This window comes from Barbus barbus, assembly GCF_936440315.1.
Source record: "Barbus barbus genome assembly, chromosome: 16".
In the NCBI taxonomy this organism is placed as follows: Eukaryota; Metazoa; Chordata; class Actinopteri; order Cypriniformes; family Cyprinidae; genus Barbus; species Barbus barbus.
The window spans coordinates 15065821-15093037 of NC_136744.1; the positions used below are offsets into that span (position 1 = coordinate 15065821).

General features: G+C 35.9%; 1 protein-coding gene across 12 annotated transcripts in view; it reads left to right on the forward strand.

Moving 5' to 3' along the window:
- LOC306882615 (sorbin and SH3 domain-containing protein 1-like) overlaps nt 1-27217 on the forward strand; it is a 56643-nt gene that overhangs the window by 15150 nt on the left and 14276 nt on the right. For 3 of the 12 annotated variants that reach the window (XM_079437359.1, XM_079437352.1, XM_079437353.1), the window contains exons 2-14: nt 3966-4008; nt 4710-4796; nt 5278-5394; nt 6291-6406; nt 7446-7593; nt 8187-8335; nt 8449-8509; nt 8659-8733; nt 10073-10102; nt 10179-10275; nt 11820-11934; nt 19499-19548; nt 24752-24927. In XM_079437359.1, the coding sequence (XP_079293485.1) occupies nt 4766-4796; nt 5278-5394; nt 6291-6406; nt 7446-7593; nt 8187-8335; nt 8449-8509; nt 8659-8733; nt 10073-10102; nt 10179-10275; nt 11820-11934; nt 19499-19548; nt 24752-24927 (1165 nt within the window). In that variant the 5' untranslated portion in view covers nt 3966-4008; nt 4710-4765. Of the gene's footprint in view, nt 1-2150; nt 2460-3272; nt 3367-3965; nt 4009-4709; nt 4797-5277; nt 5395-6290; nt 6407-7445; nt 7594-8186; nt 8336-8448; nt 8510-8658; nt 8734-10072; nt 10103-10178; nt 10276-11819; nt 11935-13437; nt 13522-19498; nt 19549-24751; nt 24928-27217 lie in introns of those variants that run through there. The other 9 variants (XM_079437354.1, XM_079437357.1, XM_079437358.1 and 6 more) reach the window with 7 other exon arrangements.

Below are 27217 nucleotides of genomic sequence, written 5' to 3' on the forward strand. Positions count from 1 at the left end.
AAAAACATCTGGCAAAATCTTAGAAACCGTTACTCCGATCGACATGAAACCACCGTAGGAAGTTCGGAAACTTAGCGTCCCGGCTATATGCTAATGCCCAATTGCCAAAATTTTGATAGTAAGTGGCACAAAAATGCAAACAAACTCAACAGTCAGTAATTTTTCATCTACTTACACACATATATGTCTATAACTCCAAAACAGAATGAGATATTTTCACCAAATTTGACACGCATATGTATGGGCACACTCTAAGGACACGTAAAAAATTTGGTGGGATTGTGCCTCTTGGTGTCGCTATAATTGAACAAAACATGAAATTGCCATTGACTATAATGGAGTTTTATGATATAAAATGCTATATTTTATGAATGCAGTGGTGTACCATTCCGAAACTTTATATATACCATGGAGACCATGACCTGAAAGTACTCAAAATGTTTTCAGACAGTGCCACCTTGTGGTCAAAATGAAATGTCAAATAAATGCTTATATCTTTCTGTGAATTTTGCCTATTGTAATGAGACTGATATTTATAGATTCCTAGGGGTCATGCTGAGAACAGTGATAACAATGTTGCCGTAGTCAGCCAAACTTCCTCTCTTCCTTTCTTTAAAAACCTACTTTTTCGAACTCCTCCTAGACCGTTGGTCCGATTTTCACAAAAATGTAATCATATCATCTTCAGACCATGCTGACAAAAAGTTATGGAATTTGTGTTGATAGACAAAACAGTTTTCACATACCATAACAACAAATTTGTGTTATGATGCCAATATGACACTTGAGGCCGTATCTCTGCAATGCTTTGGCATATTGACATCAATTTTTGTTTGTGCCATTGTGACCTCACACAGAACACACCACATCGATTTGATAATGGTGCCACCTGTTGGTCAAAAGTGAAAAGTCATTCAATCTTATTACTAGTAGTTATTAATGATTTTTCAGCCATTTGGACTGCAATCTTAAAATGGCTTCAATTACTCATTTCTGCAGTTGTTCTGATGCTCTGTGCTATGCTTGGCTCCTAATTTTGCCGCTGATGTGCTTGGCCCCATCATTGCTGCTTGCAGCTATATTTTCATCTGTGGTTGCCAGATGAAACACAAGATGTAAACCCTAATGTACATAACTGATATCAAAAAAGTCAATTCATGGCTTTTCACTGTAAATTATAAAATGACCTCTTCCTTTTCACTTCAAAAAACTATATTTAACAGTATTCAGATTAACTATAAAATTACATAGAGTGTCCCGTTAGGTGTGCGATCTATTACAGTTTTTCACTGAAGGAGACTGTTAACCAAATTTACAGGTTTTTACCATAACATTTAAAAAATCCTTTACTGTTTAAAATGATACAGTATATATCTTGATAGATTTACAGTCATTGTAATGATAGAGTTTGTCTTTATAAATAAAACATTAATGTTTTGTATTGAACTTTCAGTGAGCTAAAACTTTCAGAAATGTAAGAGACTCCGTGGAGGAATTGATTTATTGAGCTACTAAGTGCCCCTTTTCTCACCAATAGCTACATGAGCCAAAACTGGTCTTGAGTGAGATTTGAGCCAGTGTTTTGGTTCTGAAACAAAGACTTGGCCCTATGTCTGACATGAGCCTTTGCACTGTTGCTCTGTTTTACAGCTTTGCCCCGTGAAGGCCAGCTGGACTGAGTGCAACAGTTACCAGGCACAATGCAGATATTGTGGTCACGACTGGCTTAGACAAATAATAAGATTGAAGTTTTTGTTTTTTGTTGTGTCATTCTTGGATAGGACACTTTTTTAGGACACCTAGGATATTTCTAGCATGCCTTTTAAATCTATCTGAATGACTATACTGGATCTATTTTATTTTTAGCAGACTGCACGGAGACTGCAATCATCATAAGTGTCACTAGAGTGGCCTGAACTGTCAGTGTTCATGCCTTTGACCTTGATATGACCACCCAAGTCACTGTTTACTGTGAGAAAGTTGTGTCTAGTCCAACTTGGCCCATGGCCTATTCTGATACCCCTCAAATCAAACAGTCAACAGTCCGTACGTTATCATATTAGTATGACAAAGGTCCAGATTTATAACATATTTGGTCTATTATCTTACAGTTATCTTAATATAGTTCATAGCCTCATGAGGTGCTTGGCATGCCAGACAGGCATGGAGAGGTGGATGGAAAGCAGGATGCTGTAATTCGTGCATCACATGCTAAGTAGGTGCCACATTCCCAGGTGGCAGGTGCTGACAGGTCCATCTTGGTAGTTGAAAGAGGCAAAGCATTGTTAAGGTTCAGTTCTTTGAAGAGAATAGAACATGATAGTCTGGATTTGTATTATAGGCTGCAACAAAGGACATTTAAAAGGACACTCTCGATGTTTGGGTGTTTGTTAGGTCTTTAAACCAAGTTAAGCTCAGCTGAAGTTCTCTGTAGGTGAAGGTCCTTACAGGTAAGCTAGGTTGGTATGATATTAACAAGATTAATATGTAGAAATAAATTAGTTTCATATATGATTATTGACTGTTATGGCTTTGGATTTAGTAAAGCAGCTCAAAGCTTAAGTTAAATCAGGATAATTAGCATATCTTCTACAAAGGCAGCATGTAGAGCAATTCAGAGTATTAAGGATCCTCAAACCGTGTGACTCTTGACTGATGAATTGATGCATGCAGCTGTTTTTGTTGGACCTGTTTTTAAATTTACAATGGAAAATGATTCCCACTTATCCGATTCAGTATGCTATATAAACATTTAAAATAAACAGCATATTTGTGTATTATTGAATTACAAAATTGCTGTTACGCAACTATTCAACAACTCCAAATTTAGGACGATACGATATCCATTTTCAAGTGGGTAAATCCAGTGCTAACAGTCTTTTCTGTAATTATCTGTGAGAGTCTTCTATCTAGGCTACATTTTTTATGTACCATATAATTTCATTAAGATATAGGCTCTATTAAATTATCTAAGTTTAATTATTTGGCTATTTAACTGGTTCTGATTTACTATAGACAGCAGCTGTAGGCTATAATAAGTCAATGAGACTGAGCACCTCGCATAGAGACAGATGGTTAATGTTTACATTGGGATCTATTAGAAATGTTACAGGAATATCTGCAATTATCCAGGACTAATTAATATTTTTTAGGTATAAAGAAAGCTCTCATTTGGCAAATTGTGATTAGTATCTAAAACCTCTAATCATTATCTCATTTGGCAGACACTTTTATCCAAAGTGACTTTTTTGTTCTGAACTCATTTGTTACAGGGCAGAAACATCTGTTCAAGAGGGATATCCATTGGCAGCTACTGAAACATATACATTTTCACTGACCCATATTTTCTTACTCAGCCAATGTTCTGTAAGGAGTCACTTTGTATCTTGTTTCAGTGTGAACCGCAGCCATAGGTGTGACACATCAGTTAGAAAGATAGTCAGTCTCCTCATGCATCAGCACCTTCACATTTACCATATTAGTAGGATTGTTTGTAACATTATTTCGGTTGAAATTTCACAATCCAGCCAATCAGGTTGTTTTTAAATATTTATATTCAGAGCCATTGAATTCAGGCCTAAACATACAAAGCAAGTCAAGCTAGCAGGGCAGGTTTTTTGTTTTTGTTTTTTTGTGATCACTGTTTAATTGTCATACTTTTTGCTAGAACTTTGCAGTAGGACAATATATATCATGATAACATTTCTCAAATTGTGAAATAAGATGTTGGTCATATCGCCTACCCCCATTTTTTGCACTAGCATGCTAAGGAACATGCTAAACATGCTAGCATGTTTAGTAAACATGCTAAGGAACATACCATGGAGGTGTTGTTGTTAAGTTGCTGAAATCTTGATTGTCAGCCACTCAATATTCTTTGTTCTCTTTCCTAATGACATGCTGAGCAACATTGTTCCCGCTCAGCATCTCCCTTCATCTCTCCTTTCGCTCATTTTCATTTGCAGGGCTCTCCAGCAGAGGGCACAGGGAAAGTTGATGCAGCCCCTGGTAAGCGTACCACACTTTCAGTATCTCCATCCAGTTTCTTGACGTTATGCAGGCTTGGCTGGCCTTTATTTACAGTTATATGGGCATGAATGAAACATGCAAAACCAAACAATTGCAACACAGAAAACAAAGAAAACAACATAAATTATGATAAAACAGCAAAAGGCAATTTAAACACCTGTTTTCTCTGCATGCAAGTTTTAAATCTATGAATATAGTGTCATATAGTCCATACATGATATTGTTTAAGCCTGTTTTAAAGCACTAATACATAAAAGACAGAAACAAGGAAGGAATAATAGCAGTCTAATGTCTTGATGCAGGAGGCTCATGAGTAAGCAATAACAAACAGACTCTATCTGTCTTTTTCTCTGGCTTGAGTCATTGTTGAATCAGTATTCTCACTGCCAGGCCCCCTATTTCCTTCCGTTCAACCATCTTTTCTTGATATTTGTACCAGCCTTCGGAGAACAGTGTGATTACTGTCTTCCTAGAACTTAAAAAGCCCTGGGGTCTCTATATGAGCATTATTAGAGCTGTTGTTCTCAATAAAGTCTAACAAATAACTCAGTAAAACTAATGCAGTGTTTCTCAATGGGTGGGTCATGACCCAAAATGTTACAGAGGAGGTTGAAAACAATGATAAATTTGCTTCTTTTGCTGTTCTCCACATCTCACTTATGGTTGTATTTGTTTTGCAGCACATCCACCCTGTCGGCGCACTGTATCTGCTGTGCGAGTAACTCCTTTGAGGATCATGAAGAGTTCCCCTGATCTCATGCCTACTGGTAAGAGCAGCATTTGTACTATTTGGGGGACTAACGTTATGAGTAATATCAAATGTGACCCTGGACCACAAAACCAGTCATAAAGGTCAATTTTTTAAAATTGAGATACATCTGAAAGCTATATATATAAATAAACTTTCCATTGATGTATGTTTTGCTCGGATAGAACAATATCTGGCTGAGATACAATTATTTGAAAATCTGGAATCTGAGGGTGCAAAAAAATCTAAATATTGAGAAAATCGCCTTTAAAGTTGTCCAACTTTAGTTCTTAGCGATGCATATTACTAATCAAAAATAAAGTTTTGATATATTTACGGTAGGAAATTTACAAAATATCTTCATGGAACATGATCTTTACTTAATATGCTAATGATTTTTGGCATTTGGTTTTGTGCTCCAGGATCACAAATGAGTATTATGAAACTTAATTTAGTGCTTTGAAAAGATAAAATCAGTTTCTTTGCTTATGTTTTTGCAGAGCTGGACCCTACCCGTGTTTGCAAGGGCAAGGGTGCTGTTACTTTGAGGGCCACACTAGTGCACATCGATGATGAGGACGGCACAAGCCAAGAGCTATCCAAGAACTCTGCCAAAAGTGAGTTGGAAGTGCAGGATTTGTCAATAGGAGAGTGCTCTGAATATATTGCACAAAGCAGGACAGTGCCTGACTAATTGTTGTGTGCTGTCATAATGTTACTTAGGATATGATTGTAGCTGCAGATAATGTGCACTAAAAAGTGCATTTATTTTTTTCTGTTCCCCCATTAACTGGAAAGATCTCTGTTTACAGGAACAGTGCTTTCCTGAGTTTCCTCTTTTCCTATAAATGAAAAGGTTCATGTTATATTATTTTGACAGTCAATGGGCATGATGTGGTTAGTTGCTAAATTGCACAGTAAATTATACAGACAAATGTGTATTTTTTGTGGAACATATACATCATTGTCTGAATGTCAACTTCATTGCTCAAATAACTTTCAGTGAATGTTCATATTTGCAGGGGATAATCAAAGATGTCTTTTGTTCACACCCACTTTGAGCTGTGGAAATGGAAACCTTCAGCGTGGACGTTTTCAACATCTCCATGTTGGGACTATTCTGGCTAACTGCCAGCACTTGGGAGAGATGCCTTAATTGTTTTTGTGCCTGAATAAAAAGGCCATTGGAACAAACACTTCTTACAGTGGGTTCAATGGTCCCGTTGTTCTTCTGACAAAGTTCAGAGAATCGTTTTTTTCCAGTCATAAATTAGCATCTCAGTGGATGAAGACTTTCTGTGGGGTTCAGTTCTGACAGATTCTGGCTGGTGATTCGTTTAATGGAGGATTAAGGAATTTGTTGTGGCATAAATTGTGGTTAGTTCTGGAAGCAAACAAGTTTGCTGCCAAGTGGAGGGAGCTTTATTTCATGTTTATGCCTTTTTAGGTTTTAAAAAGTGCCTTGGAGATTGGATGATCCTTTGAGAATCCAAACTGTTTGGATTTGTTACAGGTGGATGGCTTGGTGCGATCAATGGAGATGCCACAGAAACAAGTCTGGCTGAGAGAAGTGTAAACAACACCGGAGCTGATTTAAATTCAACTCAAGTCAATGAGACACCAACAAAGGTGAGTCAACCATGTCTGAACTTCGTTCCTTTTAGCAATGCTTTGCTTTCATGCAAAAATGCCATTTTTTTTTTTTTGCATTATCATCTATAATGGTATAGATCCAATGTGATAAATTAGGTATCCCTAAGGGTGCTCTGGGGAATTAGTGGAGAAGTTACTTGAAAAATGTATGTAATTTCTGACTATTAACTAACTTTTAACTAGTGATTTGTTTAGCAAGTGTTGTTATTGTTACCTAAAACTATTACTGTTAAAATAATAAAACAAGAAAAAACATAAAAATATTACATTAAAAACCTAGAAATGCAACTGAACAATTTAAGTTGAATAAGCTGAAGTACGAAAATTACTAAAACTTAAAAATAAATTAAAGCTGAGTAGAACACTGACAAAAGCACATAACAAAATTAAAGGGAGAGTTCACCCAAAATTGAAAATTTCATCATTTATGCACCCTCATGTTGTTCCAAAACTGTATGAATTACTTCTGTTGAACATAAAATAAAATATTTTGAAGAATGCTGGTAACCAAACAGTTGCTGGTAGCCATTGACTTACATAGTATTGTTTTTCCATGCTATGGGAGTCAATTTCTACCACCAACTGATTTAAAATTTTTGAGAATTTTTGATCTCTTTAAAATGAATACTGACCATGTAACATATTTTAATTTGAGTAATTTTGTGTAAATTATATAAATGAGTTGGCCACTATAATATTCTAAAAATAAAACGGGCTAAGCATTATATAAATCTTAAAAAAAATTATTAAAAAGCTGAATACTCCTGGTGTTGATGACCTCCTCAAGACAGAAGACAAATAATTAGAAGTAACCAAATACTTTAAGTGCTGTTCTATGCTATTTGGCATTGCCTTTATCAGCATTGCAGAGGGATCTTTGCTATTTTTTTTGCGTGAAAGAGAAGTGTATTGAAGCAAATTTCATGCAAATGTCCCCCATAAGGAATCCTGGGAAATTCAAACTTGTCTGTATTTCACAACCACTAGAGTGTCTGTTTTTGTGTGTTCTCCTCAGGTGGACTCACCTGTAAGTAAGAGTCAGTCTCAGCTCATGTCCTGCCTTGATCAGCCGAGTGCTATTACCTCATCAGCCAAAGTGTCCTCTTCATATCCCCCCACCAGCAGCGTCAACCCAACAATCGTCTTGCTGCAGCACAGTAGAGGTAAATACCAGCCTCTCAATACTTCAGGATAGATCAAAAGTAAAAGTATCATGTGCATTAAAAATCTAAATGCTTTCATGATGTAGAAAGAGAAACGGGAATATTCTGTCCCTTGTGATTAGTTTTCATAACAAGTTATGTTTGAGGTAAAATTAACATAAGACGTCTGCATGACTGGATGGCATCTCTGTAGTTATTATAAAGGTGGTAGTGTCTGTTGTATGGTTATGGGAGTGGAGATTATTATATATTTTGTATAAAATGTAAAAAAAAATTTACTTTTAGTTATAGTATTCAACAACTGTTAAAATTAATGAGAAGAAGCATTGCGAGAATAATAGAAACTTGTTTGATTCCAACAGGATTAAACTCACAAAGTACATCTGTCAAATACAAATATATATATATACCTTCTTAGAAAAAACAATTCCTGTTTGAATAGAGCTGTAGCTATGATTTATTCATTTAAATATTAAATCATTCAGTGATGCTTTTAAAGATTTTTTTCCAAGATAAGAGTCAGCTGAAAGAACCAGACCAGTGTGTATTTTATCTTGTGTTCTGGGTGCTTATGATCCGACTTTGTGCTTCAGAAGCTGTGGCGGAGCAGGGCAGTGGCCTTAATCGGAGCCCTGCCGTCAGCCAGAATAAATCTTCCTCTGAGACTCCAGCAGACATGGAAGGAAAGAGAATGAGACTGTCTGAACATTCGGCTGTCCCGGTACCCAGAGTCCCAGTACGGGTAAGAAACGGCCACGTCTAATTCTCAAGATATACCTGTGCAAACTTTGACTACATAACTATATCCAAAATCTTATATGAATAAAACACCATCTGTACTATTTTGTTTTCTAGAACACAGAGCTGTCAAAGGACTGGTACAGAAACATGTTCAAACAGATTCACAAAGTCCCAGGTGAAGATGCTTCTTGGAAATCACAAACAATCAACACTTTTATTTCATTGTTTTGTGTGTCCAAATCTGAAGGTCACATTTCAGTCATGTATCTATGTGTGTAGTCATCTTTGTCAGTTTGTGTTTTGTCTTTCACTCACCTTACTCAGAGCCTGTCGAAGAAAATCCATATCGTCCCACCTACATATTTCCAGAGAGCAATGACAGGTCACTGAAAACCAGAGGTACCTTAGTAATAGTTACAGTATAATCTGATATTTATTAACATTCCTCCATGCCACTCTTTTCTGTCTGTCGTTTAGCATCATATTTATCTCTATGTATGTGTTGGGTAATTTTAATTACAGTTAATGAAAACCAAAATAGAAAGGATATACACTGCTGTTCAAAAGTTTGGAGTCTGTAAGATTTTGTAAATGTTTTTGAAAGAAGTATCTAATGCTCACCAAGGCTGCATTTATTTGATAAAAAAATACAGTAAAAATAGTAATATTGTGAAATATGATGACAATAACTTTTCTATTTGAATATATTTTGAAATGCAATTTATTTCTGTGATTTCTGTTAACAATTGAAATTTGAAACAATTGCATTTTTTTGTAACTTTATAAATGTCTTCAGTGTCAATTTTGATCAATTTAGTGCATCCTTTCCAAATAAAAGTATTAAGCATTATTTTCAATTAACGTTTCTTTCCCAAACTTGGCTGAGAATAGCCGCAGTATATATAATAAGGTGTTAATGCGCCACATTATTGGCTCCATCCTGTGTCCATTCTTTCACAAATCCCAATGTGCAATAGATGCTGATTTATATGTACACAGCGTCAACAAATTGATTGTCCTAAAGAGGCATCACAGCACTCAAGGTGAGCTGTGGTAATAGAGCTATTTTCAACACACCGAGAAAACCACATCACCATGTTTTTAAAACTCATAGATTGATTACCTCCATTTTAAGAGCTTTCATACCTCTGTGATGTGTTTCGTGGCTGTGCTTTTAGAGAAGCATTCTGCTGAATTATTAAAGCAGTCACAACAACACACCTAATGGGCTTTGTGTATCCATCGGATTCTTTCGAATGCACTGTTAGCAATGCCATTCCAATGCTAGTCTCAAGTATTTGTTAAATAATCATTATTGAAATGGCTCCTTTCAGTAGTTTGTTGTGAAAATGTCTTATTTTTATTGTAACTAACCAGCTAATGGAATATTCCAGCATGAGGAAAACACACTGCTGGGGTTGTAGTGACATCTACTGGTTGGATTAGTCTGAGGAAATAAAGTGGCCTTGTCTTGGAGCTGCTATTTAGTTGATAATGGACTGCTATGTCACACTAATCCCTGTAATTTTCACCTAGTATATATTAGATGTTTAGAATACCTCCCAGAGATGCTGCTTTAGAGCACAGGCTACACTAAGTACAGTACAATAAGAAAACGGGTTATAAACTACCTCAGGAATACATTTGAAATGTGAAATAAATATATATTAAGTTCTCAAAATATGTCAGCTGTATTAACTTTTATTTGTACCTAATAAGTATTTTCTGACTCTTTCAGATGACAGGCCGTCATATGATGGCGAGGATGGTAAGTGTTTTTGTTTTAATCCTTCGAGAGAAAATATAAGCTACACTATGAATTCTTAAAGAAAGCTGTGTTTCAGTGCGGGCAGTCCCTCGCTCCAAGAGTGCTGTAGACATGGGGAGCTCCAGAGGACAGATGCCTGTTCCGACACGCACATCTTCCCTAAACCCTCAGAGGTGAATCGTGACATGAAACAAATATTATGATTAATGAAGTAGATTCTAGCACATTCATTGACTGATGTCTTGACACTTTCATATTAGAGTGTGAATTCTTGCACCATGCTTGTGTTGCTCAAAATAGAGATGATGATATTTCTTCACAAAACCTCAATGTGAAACATTGTATTTCAACATGTTGCTGTTTGCTGTTAAAATTCATTATAGATACCAATTTATTTCAACACTGTAAAAAAAAAAAAGAAGTTGAGTTGGCTGGTTGCCTTAAAATTTTAAACTGGCATAACTTTTTTTTTTTTACAGTGAAGTAATTGGTGTTCACTAGCAGAAAAGTCATTACCATAATATATCTTTACCTTGTATCTTTGTAGTTTATTTGAGGTTTTATATATAAATACAATAATAAATTAATAAATAAATAAAATTCAAAAACCGGGGTTAAACAAGGGTTTAGCATTTTGAGTTTTTTTTAGCACAAGCATTTAATGACGTTAAATAAAACATTTTTAAGATTCTTAAGATTTGTGTGTAACATGGATAATTAAGATTTGCATAAATAAAGAAATTCTGAAATTTGTTAATTATTTAAATGAGGATTTTTACTTAAAAAATGTATGCTTTTTTTTCTTCAATGAATAGAATGTCAGAAAGAATAGCATTTATTTTAAATATAAATATTTTGTAATATTCCAGTAGAGGTAATATTACAAAAGATTTTAATGATTAAAATAAAAAGTATTGATGCTGAATAAAAGTATTAATTTCTTTTAAAAAATCTTACATTAAATTTTTTAATGGCAGTGCACTATAATGTTAAATATAGCATTTGTTTTTATATTATGAATATATATATATTTTTACATATTTACATTTCACTTGAATTACTGTAATGATAATATAATTTGTAGAAAACTTCCAAAAAGGTTCAATTAACATTAATTAGGTATTGTGAACTAACATTAAACTGTGCTTAAAAAGTGTTTAGTTTTCCATGTTAATGTTTATTTCTTTTAAATGAAGTTAATTAGTTTATTATGAACAAACTGAATTAATAGTATGAACAGTAGCATATTTATATACATTTATATAAATATACTGTTGTTATACTGCTGTTATACAATTTTATTGTTATAATTTTTATAAATGTATGCAATTTATTTAAATACATTTATATAAATTAACATAGATCAATGCAAATATAAAAATTTATATTACAGTATTTGTTAGTTCATGGTACCTAGTACATAACTAAAGTCGATAAGATTTGTGAGGTATTGTAAAGTATTACTAACTTTACAATAATAATTTAATGAAAAAGATTTGTTAAATTACAGTTATACAATACAGGTAGCTGAACACATGTTGGTGTAGATTGGTTAGATGATAAAAGTGCTTTTACATAAGGGATGTATGCTGTGTTTTTAAAACATACGCTGCATGTATGGGAACGTGCAGTCAAAACTTGCTCTTGTTGGTTGCCATGGCGACTCTCCACCTCCCTCGCTGTATCACTCCATCTCTCCCCCCATGCATCCCTGCAGGAATGAGTGGGAGCCCCCTGACAAGAAAGTAGACACCAGGAAGTACCGTGCTGAGCCCAAGAGCATATTTGAGTACGAGCCAGGAAAGTCTTCAGTGCTGAAGCTGGAGAGACCGGTATGATGCTCTTTATACATGCATGTTTGGTTGCTGGTGGTGGTGGTGCAGACCTGTGCATGCCGTTTGATGCTGCAAAAGCTGGTTTCTGCCTGTTTCACTTACAAGGACAGCACACTCACAGCTGTATGTCTCTTGATAGTCTTATTAAGTGACCTCGGTAGGTGATTTGTACTGGCGACCCTTTTCAATGTTGTGATACGTAGCAGTAGGAGGACCCCTTACTCAGCTATAAAAAGCTCATCAATAAGTGACACTTGTAGTGTCCAGACCCAGTTAAGAATAGAGGCTCCTACAGGGGCTTCCTTGTATGCGTCTGCGGTCTGGTCTTTTTCATGGAAGGTTTATTACTGTGACATTCAATGATTCAATCTTGTAAGCATGACTCATTCTGGGAGCTGCTGCTATTACATAACGTCAGCCTGATGACATACCGCTGTAATAGGTTTATTGTATAAGTAAAGCAAAGAATGTTGGATCCTCGTCGGTGAAACAACTGAAGCAGAGAAAGTGCAAGCTGCATTAGGTCTTTTGTTTTTTTTCTCATTGTTAGGGAAAGTAATTAAAATGGCTGTAGGTCAGGTCCTATCTAGGGCAGAAGATAATGTGCTGCCTGTGTCTATTCATCTGATTTAGCTTTGCAGAAATAGTCCTTCATTACTGTGAAAATTCAGTGTTGTGAAATATTTTTATTATTTGTAAATGATATGTACACTACCATTCAAAAGTTTGGGGTTGGTAACAATTTTTAAATGTTTTTAAAGAAGTTTCTTATGCTTATTTATTTGATCATATAGTAAAACAGTAAATATCTAACATTTTATTATAATTTAAAGTAACTTTTTAAATTTCAAGATATTTTTTTAGATATAATTTATTCCTGCAATGACATTACTCCAATCTTCAGTGTCACATGGTCCTTATTCCTTCAAAAGGAAATCTATTGTAACATCATAAATGTCCTTACTGTCACTTTTGATCAATTGAATGTGTATTTGCTGAATAATAATAATAAAAAAACTTACTGACCCCAAACTTTTGAATGATAGTGTAATGTTAAATTTAGCATTATTATGGTATTATAGATATGTATAGCAAATATTTTTAAAAACATCAATGCAAAAATATTTATAATCATAGTTGTTATACTGTGTAAAAGATTTCGCCCTAGCTCTATTGGATCCCTTTCCCTAATCAGGACTTTGCCTTAATGAGGTCTTTATTTCCTATTTCCCGTTCCTTTGACTGCTGAGATCAACCAGATGTTCTTGCAATAAGTCATCAAGCTGGAAACAAATCCAATTCATGTTTCCTCCACTCTCTCAGCCTGGAGCCTTTCTTACAATCTGAGATCATGACATTAAGAGATACTTCATGTAACATCATCATTCAGTCTCATTGTCTTTGTATTCTGAATCTTCCTCTCTCTCTCTCTCTCTCTCTCTCTCTTTCTTTCTTTTTCTCTCTCTTTGTCCTCCTTTCCTTGTTGCCATATTTCTGTAGACTCAGGACATAAGTGCAGAAGATGTAGATTTAGAGAATGAGCCTTGGTATAGGTTCTTTTCTGAGATGGAGTTTGGCAAAGCGGTAAGTTGGCAGTATGAAAGTGACCCATTTTTATTAAAAAAAAAAAACTGCATGTCATCCCTTTTTTTTCTCCGTACAGGACCCTAAATATTTTTTGTCTGTCTATGGCTACATTCACACTGCGAGCCTTCTCAGATCCGATTCCTTGTATAGCTGTTCACATTTTTATTGTAAATGTGGCCAGTATCAGATTTCCAGTGAGAACAGATCATGGTTCTGAACTGAACCGTATGCGCAAAACAACAGGTTTGCCAGGTTTTCACAACAAAATCCACCCAATTGCTTCTCAAAACTAGTCCAAAACTAGCCGAATATCCCGTTAGTGGGGTCGCTTCAACCCACATAGTTGAAAAACAACCCTTAGCAACAATGAAAAAGTAAGCAATTATGCATTTATTTATAGTGTGATCTGCAGCAGAAGCCAGTGAAATTATGCGCGGGCAATATGAAAAATAAAGACAAGGATGTGACAGAAGAGAGCAGAGTTTTGAAACTTTAAGTCCTCATGTTTTTCTTGTATATAGAGTTGTCACTGTAATATTTATAAGTTCTGGCACATCACTGTACTTTTACTAACTACCTTTTGCAACTGTCTTGATAACTTTGAATATGTAAAATCTTTGAATTGACTTCCATGAGCGCAGAATTGTGACGAATGTTGATCTAGAGCAGCGGTTCTCAATTCCAGTCCTCGCGCCCCACCTATATCCAGCCCATTGTAACTGAGTGCAGAGCAGTTCAAAAACAACACAACGTGCTTCAGAAGCTGCATCAGAGATAGAAACGGTTAACTGTTCAGTCAAACATGGCAAACACCACCTCTCAGTTTCCCAGTATGCTTCCTGATCATATTCTAGCTGAACCTTTTTTCACCATCTTGTTCATCTCATATTTGTCTTTTCTGTAATTGAATCTCAGTGTGTTATTCTTTTGCACTGTGATAAAGCATTAAACTGGCATCTGATTTTAAGTTGGGGGTCATTTGACAAAAAACTACTGCAGCCTTTGTCTTTAAGAAGCTCTTGTCTTTTTTGAGATCCTGCTATTTAACTGGCAGTAATTCTGGTGTTGGCACAGATGGCTTTGAGTAGGTTTTCAGTTTTATGGAGTGCCCAGACTGGAAACAGACAGCAAGCTGTTATGTTACAACTGGTTTGGTAAAGACGACAGACTCCACATTAGCCAAACTGTTTCCCCTGTGCTTAATCCTGTTGCCTGTTTTCAGCAGCGTTGCCTGGCAACATTGACTGAAAAGTTGGCCTCTGCATCATCTGCTTATTGGTTGTCAGATTTGCTCCATCCACCTTAACTAATGTGAAAGTACATAACATCCTGCTGGATTCTCTCCGCTCATGGCGATTATATTTTTGCAGTGTAAACTTTTTGTCTGACCTTGACGCAGTAAGTAAGTAAAGCACTGTAAAGTAGCGCTGGCTTGCTGTCACCGGGTTCAGTGAAGGATAGGAAGACTGTCGCAATGCTATCAGTGGCACAGAGCTTGTGCAGCGTTGTCATCAACTCAACACCTGGGAGTAAATAGCACATTCGTTCACACTTATTTGCTTGGAGACACGTACCATGATACACCCCAAGGTGATTGGGTTGTTCACCTTTCTTTTTAGAAACTCACTATGATTGCTCTTAGGGTTGGAGATATAACTAAAGCATTAGTCATTTTAAATATTGATATTTATATACTATAAAAACAGTTTTTCAATGTTTTTAAGCTAAATTAAAGCTTTTATTCAGCATGGATACATTCAATTGATCAAAAGTGACAGTAAAGACTTCTACAATGTTCTATACTGAAAAAAGCAACACCTGATAATAAAAAAATAAATTGAACACCAAACCAATATATTAGAATTATTTAATAAAACAGAATTAGAAAATAATAAAAGGATCACATGACACTGAAGACTAGAGTTATGGCTGTTGAAAATTCAGCTTTGCTTTCACAAGTATAGATTATAATTAAAATGTATATATTAAAATACAAAACAGCTATTTTAAATTGTAATAATGTTCCACAATATTACTGTCCATGCATGCCATGTCTTTGGAATCGGTTCTTCTGACAGTGAAACCAAACCCTTGAGTCGCAGGCTGCATTCCTGGTGGATAGACTCATAAATCTGACCATCAGCGTCATGGCACAAGTTTAGAGAAGGTTCTAGCCTCTCTCCAGATTTCCTTGTTAAGAGACGAAAGTGAGGAGTCACTTCCCTTGAGAGCGGGTGTCTCAGAGTCTGCTGATGCGGCCCGGTCTCACTGTGATCTTGATGCAATCCTGAAATACTGAAATAGTCTTAGTTTCACAAGCCAGTGTGAAATTCTCATTAGCTTAGTAGGATTCCCATAAAAATTCAGCTGTAAAAATAAAATTAAGCACATTTCTAAAGCTTTGTAAGCACTCTCATGAAATGTGTTGAGAGATTTTGTTAGTTTTAGAAATATTAACAACAGTATCCGTCAAACCAAGTCCTAAAGCTCTGAGACTGAGGTCACAGAAAGTTCCAGCAATAGACTTGTTGAGCTTGTTGACTCCTAACTGGGGGCAGCTTTAAGTATGAAGCTGCGTGTGGGTCTGTCTTTAAGTGGGTTAAAGGTTATCGGAGACTGCATGTGACCTGGCTTCTTCAGTGATTGACACGCCAAGCTCTTTGATAGTGATGAGCACAGTCAGCCTGTGTTTACAGATCCCATGTTTTCCAGCATATGGAATGACACATACATTAGTACTGCACCAAAAGTTCATAACCATTACATGTTTGTTCAGTTAGAGACAACAACATTATTTGTAGAAGGTTTGCTTTGATAATAGCAGTTTATCAGGGAATGCAAGAAAAAGGTTGCATGTAAAGTTATACTTTCATAAATGGACACATAAGCCCCATTTGTTCATGTGGTTAAGTTGCACAGTACCTCACTCACATTGTATGCTATTTATATAACAGAAAAGTTGTAAATTTTCTTGAGTCATCTCCTGCACCTGTTTGGAAACTAGCACATGAAAATGAACAAACATTATTAACACACTTCCACTGACTAGCCTTAACAATCAGGGGAAAGGAATTTACATCCTAGGAAATACTGTGGTAAACATCTCTCAATCTTTATTATGGCATTTTTTTAAATAGCAGCTAGAACTATAAGACACATAAGCTAGAAATATATGGTTTAATTTAAAAATAGTTATACAGACATTTCCAAAAAAAAAAAAAGAAAAGAAAAGAAAAAAAAAGTCTACTTGCAGTGTTAAATGCTTTTAGCACATTGTGGCTTGTGGCATTGTGGCAGATCCCAACAAATATGAAAGTTCATTATTTACTCACCCTTATGTCTTTCTAACCACTAGGACTTATTTTTAATTTAATTATTTTAATACAATTATTTTATGTTATTTTATTTTTTATGTCACCCCACCCCCAACCTTTTTCAAAATATCGTCTTTAGGTTCCACAGTTAAAACAAAGTCACATAGGTTTGGAACAACACGATGGTGAGTAAATGACAACATAATTTTCATTTTTGGGTGAACTATGCCTTTTAAGGATAGATTCATTGTAAATAAAGCCCTACATACTGAAATGAGTCCCTGTATACCCCAATGTGACAACTGGACATACCAGATAAGACAATGGGAAATTCTCAAGGAATACTATCCCAGCATTATTATTTCCTGAGATGTCATTTCCTTTAAAGTTAAATACCTCATATGAGAAATAATATTACGGTTGGCATTTCAAATAATGTAAGGCTTTGAAACCATATCCTTAGTGACATACTGTGCACGTCACTTTCACCCACCGTCTCCGTGGGTCATGTCAGGAATGTCAAGTACTCAGCTTAAATCTCACTTATAACAGTTCTTTCCTTTAGTCCTCCTCACAGTTAAAGATTAACAGAATAATCTTTTTAGTCTGTTTACATGGTATTTATACCATACTATTTTAAAAACACGTGCTGTCAGATACAGTATACAGGGCTTTATAATGCCAGTAAGAGTGTTTATATTATACTTAATTGCATAATTTCACTTTCTTATCATCTTATCTCAACAGCTGCATCACACTAAGATATTGTACTGGCTGTCACAAGTATTTAGATTAAGATGCGTGCCACTTCAGATAAGGCTTTCATGCATGCTTCCTGTTTGCTTATTCTTCACATCTGTGCCAAGTCTCGTGCGAAAGCCTCTTGGGATGCTGTGCCGCTGTTTTTTAGAAAGACGAAAAATGGGAAGAAAGAAAAAAAAGGGACAAAAATACTGGAGGTCGCTTTGCACACGTAATAGCGGCTTGTTATATCACTGGGTGTTCCTCAGGAAACAAAACTTCTACCACATGACGCTGTATAAATAGAACGATATTCTCGCACAAAGCCTGTATTCATTCGCGAAGGTTATTCGTGATCCTCTTTACCCCAGCAACCAATGGAATGAACATGTTGCGGTCAGGAGTTGAACTTTTCTTCTGTCGGTCACAAGAGGGGGTCGTGGGGTGCTGGCACGCATGTGGCATGCCTCTGAAGGGACAGCGGTAGGCTGGGATTGTGCAATCGTATTTGCAAACACCACTTGTGCTTTTTTTTCTTTGGAGGTGTGCTGTCACGCTATTTTTACCATCTGTGACGTGCACTTGGGGAAAAGCAACAGAAACAGCAGCCTAAACTTAGACGCCTGCAAACCATTCAAAATGCAAGGGGGGCTACAGGCCGTCCCAGCGAATGGCTCTCTCTGATCTGCCGTCGGGAGTTGCTGCCCGGCAATAACAGCCACTCTCCTTATTGGCTTGACGCACACAGTGCTGGGTAGATTACTTATAAATTGTAGTCTGTTACTGATTACGAATTACATGATGGAAATTGTAGTCAGTAAAGTAATCCATTACATTACACATTTTAGATGATATAATCGGACTACTTTTAACTACTTTTGACCTAACTTGTTGATCACATAGATTTGAATAGGATTTTTGTGTACCACATTATTATTTTTTAATGATCAACAGTGTAAAGTGCATTAAATGTCATGGTTTCCCAAACTGGGGTTTGTGAGGTAACCGCAGGGGGTTAGTGAATTTATCAAAAGCTATTTAATTAAGTCATAAAAATGTCAACTTAAAGAAAAATAAATATTGCTTACCTGAACACTAAAAATATAAATATTTAATTTGTTTACCTGCATGTCAGTGTGACCATTAACCAACATCAGAGAACCGAGAGAACTGGTGTTAAATTATAACATTTAAAAATGAAATCTCACAGGGAATTCAGATAAATCATTATTTTAAAATAATATGTGAATATTTAATAATTTAATAAAAAAAATGTAATCTGATTTTAAGCATTTTCAAATGTAATATAATCGAAGTACTTAATGTTTGGAATCTGATTACGTAATTGGATTACATGTAATCAGTTGCTACCCAGCACTGGATTCCCGTTATGTGAACTTCCTTTGATGTACTATTAATATTGGCCTGTGATTTTTGTACAGCATGTTCGATCTGACACTCGTGATATTCTTAATATATGTGTGTAAATCTATTTGTGTGTGTGTGTGTCTGCCCATGTAATTTGGCCTGCTTCCTGCACCAGCTGGTTAATTGTCTCCCTGTCTGGCCGGACAGTAATGAGAGTGACTCAATAAAAGACAAAAGAGAGCCTCGGTGAGAGACAGCAGCTGATTGGTGGAAGCACTGACAGCCCCCTCCCAAAATGGGCGCCCCTCACAGCCCCTGCTAATCCCACCCCTCGCTCCCAGTCGCTTGTTTTCCCCCCTAACTTGCATGCAGGCCAAAATACTTGCTTACTTCTCCACGCTCTGCTTTGTCTGGAGGACCTAAGAGTTTCAGAGATTTGGACGTGGCAGACGTTCGCAAGCCTGACTGACTAATGCGCCTTCTCCCTTTCCAGCTGCCAGAGAGTCGAGCCTTTGGAGCTATCAATGACTTCTTTGTTTGGTTTGTTGCAGAGTGCCCCCTCTTTCAGCCCCTTGGAAACATCTTCCGACCTACAGCAATAGTAAGTCCATGTTCTTTTTTTCCCCTCACAAATGTTCCTCTCCACCATTTTCTGAAGCCCTTGTTGTATGTGGGTGTGTTTGTGTGTCTGTCTTGCTCTCCTGCCATCTATTCTCAGGCAGAGCTGTCACGGGGCTCTGGAGATTTCCCTCGTTTCCTTTCTTCTGTTTCCTGAACGACCATTTGCTATACAGGCTGTATGTGTTCGTGTGATGTATTTTTGCGTGCGTGCGTTTGTGGAGGGGGCTTGTTGGAGGAGAGGCATTAGATAGTGTGATGATTTGTTTCGTGCTGAAACTAGTGTCTGAAAATAAAGCCTGGATGTATTTTTAAGAAAGATAAGGCACCTTGTACTTCCACCCATTCTGTTAGGAGAAATCCCCGTAATGTGCTGTTTGTGAAAGTGAAGTGTCATTTTTTTTAATGATCTCTTTCCCTGAAATGGGGAATTTACGTGATAACACCTTCACAACAGCAATATTATGTCTTTAAATGATGCTTTTAAGATACTTTTTAAATTTTACATTTGAACAGGTTTTTAAAATTGTATTAATAACAACTTTAACCATTAATAAAAAAAAAAAAACATGATTTACAAAGAATACATTAATTAATTTACATTTATTAATTTAGCAGACACTGTTATCCAAAGCATTGTTATACAAAAACAAGTAATTTTAAGGAGGCCATAACATGAGAAGTGTTAGCAATATAAAGCTTCAAAAAAATTTCCAGAATAGTACAAGCTAGAATAGGAAGGGATATTAAAAAATAGTGTTAAAATAGAAGAAGAATTTTTATATTATGATTATTTTAGATTTATTTATTTAGCTTATTTCCTTATTCATTTTCTTTCTTTTTTAATGATTTTGAAGCTTGAAGTTACAGAGTTCTCCAAATATTTTTATGTGCTCTGGGTAGAACATTTTATTCTTAATGTGAATATTTGCAGGAGAAACATCTGAAGTATTATCTAAAGCATGCCTAACCAAAATACAATCAATTTAATGTCATGTAAAAAGCATTCTTTAAAAAATAACTGGGGATTTGAACAGTAAACATTTTCATCAGTTAAAACAGTTTAACATTTTTCTTTGCTTCCTTTGCCAAAACTTACGAATGAATGAATTAATCTTTTGTGGTACTTACATTTCTCTTAAGAATCTCTGGCACATGGTTTTAGCCAAACAGTCTTCTCTTTGGTGTGTGGATCTTTTTGATGTTTGGATGTGGAGTTTTTTGTTTTATCAAAAGCCACATGGTTCAGTTATAAACCAGGAGGCCAACTAGTGTTCAGCCAAAACACTAAACCGAAAATATGCTCTCATGACTTGAGGAATGTGTGAGAGACAAACCCTGTGTAAGTGTAACCCTGAGAGAAACATAGTTCTGCTTTATGGCTAACAGATCCTTGAAAAGGAGCCGAACAGCATGAAAATACTTTACTCAACTTTACCAATAGTCAGATAAATCTGGTAAGACCATCTCAGCTCCAGCAGTTGTCAGGCAGCTGCTCAGGTTCCTGAGTTTGGAGCCAGTGGCGTCTGGAATGACGTGTGTTCATCTCACACTTCTCCAGCGGAAAGCATCTGATGCATCCCTGGAGTGATGTCATTCATGGAGACTTTATTATGTGTACAGTATAATGGAATAATTCATAACACTGGAGTCACAAAAACAGTGTCTTGTTCGCACACATCATTTTTATTGAATAATGGGTATTTTTTTGTTTCCAAATATGAAAAAGTAGGAAAGTATGCTAGGGCCCTTAGGATTTCATTGGCACGGTGAGTAGTAACTGTTAATATGATTCTCTCAAAACAGAGCTGCCGATGTGTAGGACCATTGTCTGTGCATTTAAAATCTTTGTCATGGTTAAAATTCCCTACCAAATCACTTAGCATGTAGCCCATGTGAGTCTGTTGTGTTAACCCTGCTGAAAAAACTATTTAAGGTCTTTTTTTAGACTGGTCTGGTTCAGTGTTTTGAGCACTTGTAAGCTGATCAGACTGTGAGACCATCATACATTTTTGTTTTTCAGCAGAGAATAGTCTGGTGAAACATAACAAGGCCTTACTGAACTCTAGACAGGCTGTTTTATTACTTTATTGCATACAGCACAGTGACATTTGATAAGTAAGCATGAAATAATTCAGTTTTTCCTATACCAACATGTAATAATTATACAGCGTGACTACAGCTCATTATATGGGAAGACCTGACACAAGACAACTTATTAAAGCTGTGCATCCCTAAAAACTTCTGGACGGTTTCCTGTAGGCACATACTGTAGGTTTAAATGACTAACTGCTACATATGGAAAGCTTCAAGTATGTTTTTTAAAGGATGTCACACAGGCCTCTGAGGAATGTTGTGATAAGGGCCAGAGCAGTTGGTGCTGTCTCATCTATATCAAAGAGCAAACACAGGCTGGCTAAAAACTTTGCAGACTGTTTTAAATTGTTTGGCCTACAAGTAAAATTAATAATCATATATTTTTCAGTCAGGAATTAATTCTATTTATTTATTTTTTATTTTTATTTGTAAAATAATGTGAATATTTATTTATTTGAAGCATATAATAATAATTTTTCACTTTTTTGTTTGTTTGTCATAGTTTAATTTTTTCCAATCATGAAGTATTTGTTTTAAATTTATAAAATAATGTGAGTATTTATCAAATTAAAGCATACATATAACATATATATATATATATATATATATATATATATATATTTTAGTGCTGTCAAACAATTAATTGCGATTAATCACATCCAAAATAAAAGTTTTTGTTTACATAATATGTGTGTGTGTGCTGTGTATATTTATTATCTATATATAAATGCACACACATACAGTATATATTTTGGAAATTGGAAAAATATTCACAAAAAAATGAGCTTTTTATCAGCAAACACTCAAGATGGGTTTGGAGAACACAGGGATAAAAAGTACCCCATGTGTACAATGAAATATACTGCTGTATTTTTGATGTTGTAGGCCTATATTTCTGCTGGAGGTCCTGGATATCTTGTTTAGATACATGACATCATGGATTCTATCAAATACCAACAGATAAAAAAAATCAATAAGTGACTGACTCTGTTAGAAATCTTATAATGGGCCATGTTTGGATCTTCCAATCATATAATAATCCAAACACAAACCTCAAAAACAACACAAAAATGGGTCACTGAGCACAAAACAAAGCAAAAAAGTATTGAATAAAAGGATGCCGTTAATTTTGGCCAATGTGTATTAGAGAAAAAAAATTATTTCATAATGATATTTCCCCCCCATTTTAAATTCTTATTATCCAATGAAAAGTTAGATATTTTGTGAATTTAAAAGATCAAAAGGATTAACAATGCAGATAAATTTTCACAGCCTTCTTTGATCATATTTACCAAGGGTGCCGATATTTTTGGCCATGAATATATATATATATATATATATATATATATATTAATGTTTTTTCCCCAAAAGTATGAGCAGGTATACAAATTGAGCTAAAATAACGGACAATTTTCAATCTGGTTTCCGAGCACATCACAGCACAGAGACAGCACTCATTAAGATAATAAATGATATTCGCGTCAATTCTGATTCTGGCAAAATATCAGTGCTGGTACTACTAGATCTTAGTGCTGCGTTTGACACTGTCGATCATAACATACTTTTAGAGAGACTGGAAAACTGGGTTGGGCTTTCTGGGATGGCACTCAAATGGTTCAGGTCATACTTAGAAGGGAGAGGTTATTATGTGAGTATAGGAGAGCATAAGTCTAAGTGGACGGCCATGACATGTGGAGTCCCACAAGGCTCAATTCTTGCACCGCTCTTGTTTAACCTGTATATGCTCCCACTAAGTCAGATAATGAGGAAGAACCAAATTGCCTATCACAGCTATGCTGATGACCCAGATTTACCTAGCCTTATCTCCAAATGACTACAGCCCCATTGACTCCCTCTGCCAATGCATTGATGAAATTAACAGTTGGATGTGCCAGAACTTTCTTCAGTTAAACAAGGAGAAAACTGAAATCATTGCATTTGGAAACAAAGATGAAGTTCTCAAGGTGAATGCATACCTTGACTCTAGGGGTCAAACAACTAAAAATCAAGTCAGAAATCTTGGGGTGATTCTGGAGACAGACCTTAGTTTCAGTAGTCATGTCAAAGCAATAACTAAATCAGCATACTATCATCTCAAAAATATTGCAAGAATTAGATGTTTTGTTTCCAATCAAGACTTGGAGAAACTTGTTCATGCCTTTATCACCAGCAGGGTGGATTACTGTAATGGTCTCCTCACCGGCCTTCCCAAGAAGACCATTAGACAACTGCAGCTCATCCAGAACAATGCTGCCAGGATTCTGACTAGAACCAGAAAATCTGAGCATATCACACCAGTCCTCAGGTCCTTACACTGGCTTCCAGTTACATTTAGGATTGATTTTAAAGTACTTTTACTCGTTTATAAGTCACTCAATGGCCTAGGACCTAAATACATTGCTGATATGCTCACTGAATATAAACCAAACAGACCACTCAGATCATTAGGATCGAGTCAGTTAGAAATACCAAGGATTCACACAAAACAAGGGGAGTCTGCGTTTAGCTATTATGCGGCCTGCAGTTGGAACCAGCTTCCAGAAGAGATCAGATGTGCTAAAACATTAGCCACATTTAAATCAAGACTCAAAACTCATCTGTTTAACTGTGCATTTGTTGAATGAGCACTGTGCTATATGTCCGAACTGACTGCAATACATTTTATGTATAATCATTTTCTTTAAATTTATTTTAAATCATTTTCTATATCATTTTAAAATTCCTTGTTTTTATTATTTTTATTTCCATGTTTTTATTGATTTTAATGTCTATTTCACTTTCTTTTATGTAAAGCACTTTGAATTACCACTGTGTATGAAATGTGCTATATAAATAAACTTGCCTTGCCTTAATAAATCTTCAGTGCAGTGCAAAGTACTTTTGCAGATTTTATATTATTTTTTCTGTAATATAGTATTTCTATAGTTTTTCTATTTCCAATTTGTTTCTATTTCTATATCTGATTTAATAATTAGCATTTTCTTTTCATATCGAGTAAACGTGGCACTAGCATTCTGTTCTATTCAGACATGTCGTGTGAAGATGATGAAATATGTGAGTCACAGCCTCATATCTCTATTTGTTCCCAGCTCAGCCTGTAAAGCAGGCAACGGTGAAGTGGAGAAAAAGGACAGCTTGTCTGCCAGTGGGCAGGCAGCTCTGGAATGTGATCGGCACATTTACAAGAGTGTCCTGGAGGGCGGCGACATCCCACTGCAGGGCCTGAGAGCGCTTAACAAGCGCCACCCCAGCACTTCTTCTAAAGGTAGGCTTCCAGGCTGTTTTACTTACATTTATTGAGATTCAAATGTTATTCAGGTTTGAAATGATTTTGATTTAAGGATTGATAATCGAAATCACATCGTGCTATTGTAAATCCGATCCATTAGTTGCCCGTTGAGCCCCTTTTTCATCAGCGTTTTCCACATTCCTTCCTTCCTTCACAATATCACACAAATAACACAGCTCATTTGTCTTTCTGTGCTTTGTTAAAGCTGGCCATTTTTTACAGTTGAACCATAACAGATGTCCAGTTTGACCTTTAGTCATTCTCTCTACACCGGTCTGTTAGACAGAATGAGCTCATGAGGTTTGGCTCAGTTGGGTTTCCAACTGCTTTAGAAGTGGGCCATGGTGTGGACAGAGAGGAAAGGGGATGGACGTAGAGATTAATAGGCGTATTTGATGGTAGACACTCGCCCTGCAGAGGAGATAAACATGCAGTATTATCAAGGGTGGTCAGGTATGAAGGGTCAGCTGTCAGAGTGAGGTCATGAATGGAATGCTAGCACATTTGACCCAGAGGATGGGCCGTTCGGGTTGGCGGGGGGCGAAAAGGGTTGATGATGACTGTATACGTTGATAGTTAACATGATCCACATGTTTAGACAGGGGCTTTGTTGATCACTGTGTGAAGATCTTTTATTAACTCTTGTTTCTGCCTGCTTTGAATTTCCAAGACAACATGTTTTGAATACAGAACATACAATGCAGTCATGTATCTTGTTGTTGAGTCATGTGTGACACTTCATAAAGGTATGTTTCTAATTCATAACTGAGTATAAAAATTGAAACTATTGAGCTATGATGTTAATCCAAATGATGTGAGTTTGATTCTAGCTTGCAACGTTTCCCTGTTTCCCCTTACTATCAAGTCCTGCAGCATTTTTGGTAATGCACTGTAAATATCTATTAACATTCTGGCTGTAATTCCTGTGGATAGCAGTTGGTAACATCACAGCACACTTGAGGTTTCTTTGGTGAGAAATCCCAAGACTTGTAGAGCACTCAAGTAGTGCTTACATGAGTTTATGACCACATTGGGAGTAAGTGCCTGTCTTGGTGCGGTTTGGGGGAGCCTGTGATAGGTCAGAGGGAAAATAATATTGGCACATTTGGACAAACCTTGACAAGAGGAAACAAATGATGCATTTGGTTGGACTGAGGAACTTACTGGAAGTCAGAACAGAAGAGCCATTGCTAAATAAATTTTAGATACTCTCTTTCAGTGTATATGTCTCTAAAACAGTTTTTAAACATAAAAGAGCTATTGAGCCAGTCACATGCGGGTATTTCCAAGGGAGACACATGCATGCTGCAAGAGATGTTCCAGTTGGCACTTTTGTGGTATTTCAATTCATTGACAATTGTAAGTTAACAGAAATAATTACTTTTCTTTATTTTACTATACTAGCACTTAATTATGTCATTTAAACTCTGATACACTGAAGCCTTTCTCATTGAATATTTTGTTTGTTTGTTTTTGCAGTTTGCAAGAAGTCTCTAGTTGTTATTGATTTATTAATGCCTTTAACAGTCCCCCAGATTTATGTTTTAGTGTAAGTAATGTTTAAGTTGTTAAATTTGTTTTTAGTTATTTTTAGATTATATTTAATGTTATATATATATATATATATATATATATATATATTCACACACAGTATATATATTAGCTGTTAAATGATGAAACTAGCCTTTCAATGGAATATTAATATCCATATAAATTGTCATTGACATGTTAGGCGCAAACCCCTCCCAACTGCTGATTTCCTTGGTCAACTCCATCATGCAGTCACCTGTCAAGAAAAGTTCAGACTTCATGGATTTAGAGTTTAGAAAAATCACGGATGGATCCCATTATCCAGTTGTGACAGTATCTCTTTTATCTATCAGGATGTCCTACCATATGCTAGGTTAGGGTATAGGGTAGAGTTAGGGATTAGTATTAGTTTCAGTGTTGTGTAGATAGTCAGCCTTGTCAGAAAAATATTTTTCTTTTTTGCAGTTGGTTTGGGAAAGAAATCCCAATGTATTACCCTCAGGCTTTAGTACATAATTCAATTCAGAGAAGAACCTTTTTGAATGCTCTTGATAATTGTACTGACAAAATATTCTTTGTTTTGAATATTTATTTAGAAATTGATGTGACACTTCTTTCATTATTTTCCAGTTGTGTGGTACTATTGTGTCTTTGCTTGTTATGAGTATAATCTAATTCACTGTTTGTTCTGTTACCCTGCATGCCTGCCAGTGGATTATAAAGGTGGGAATGGCTG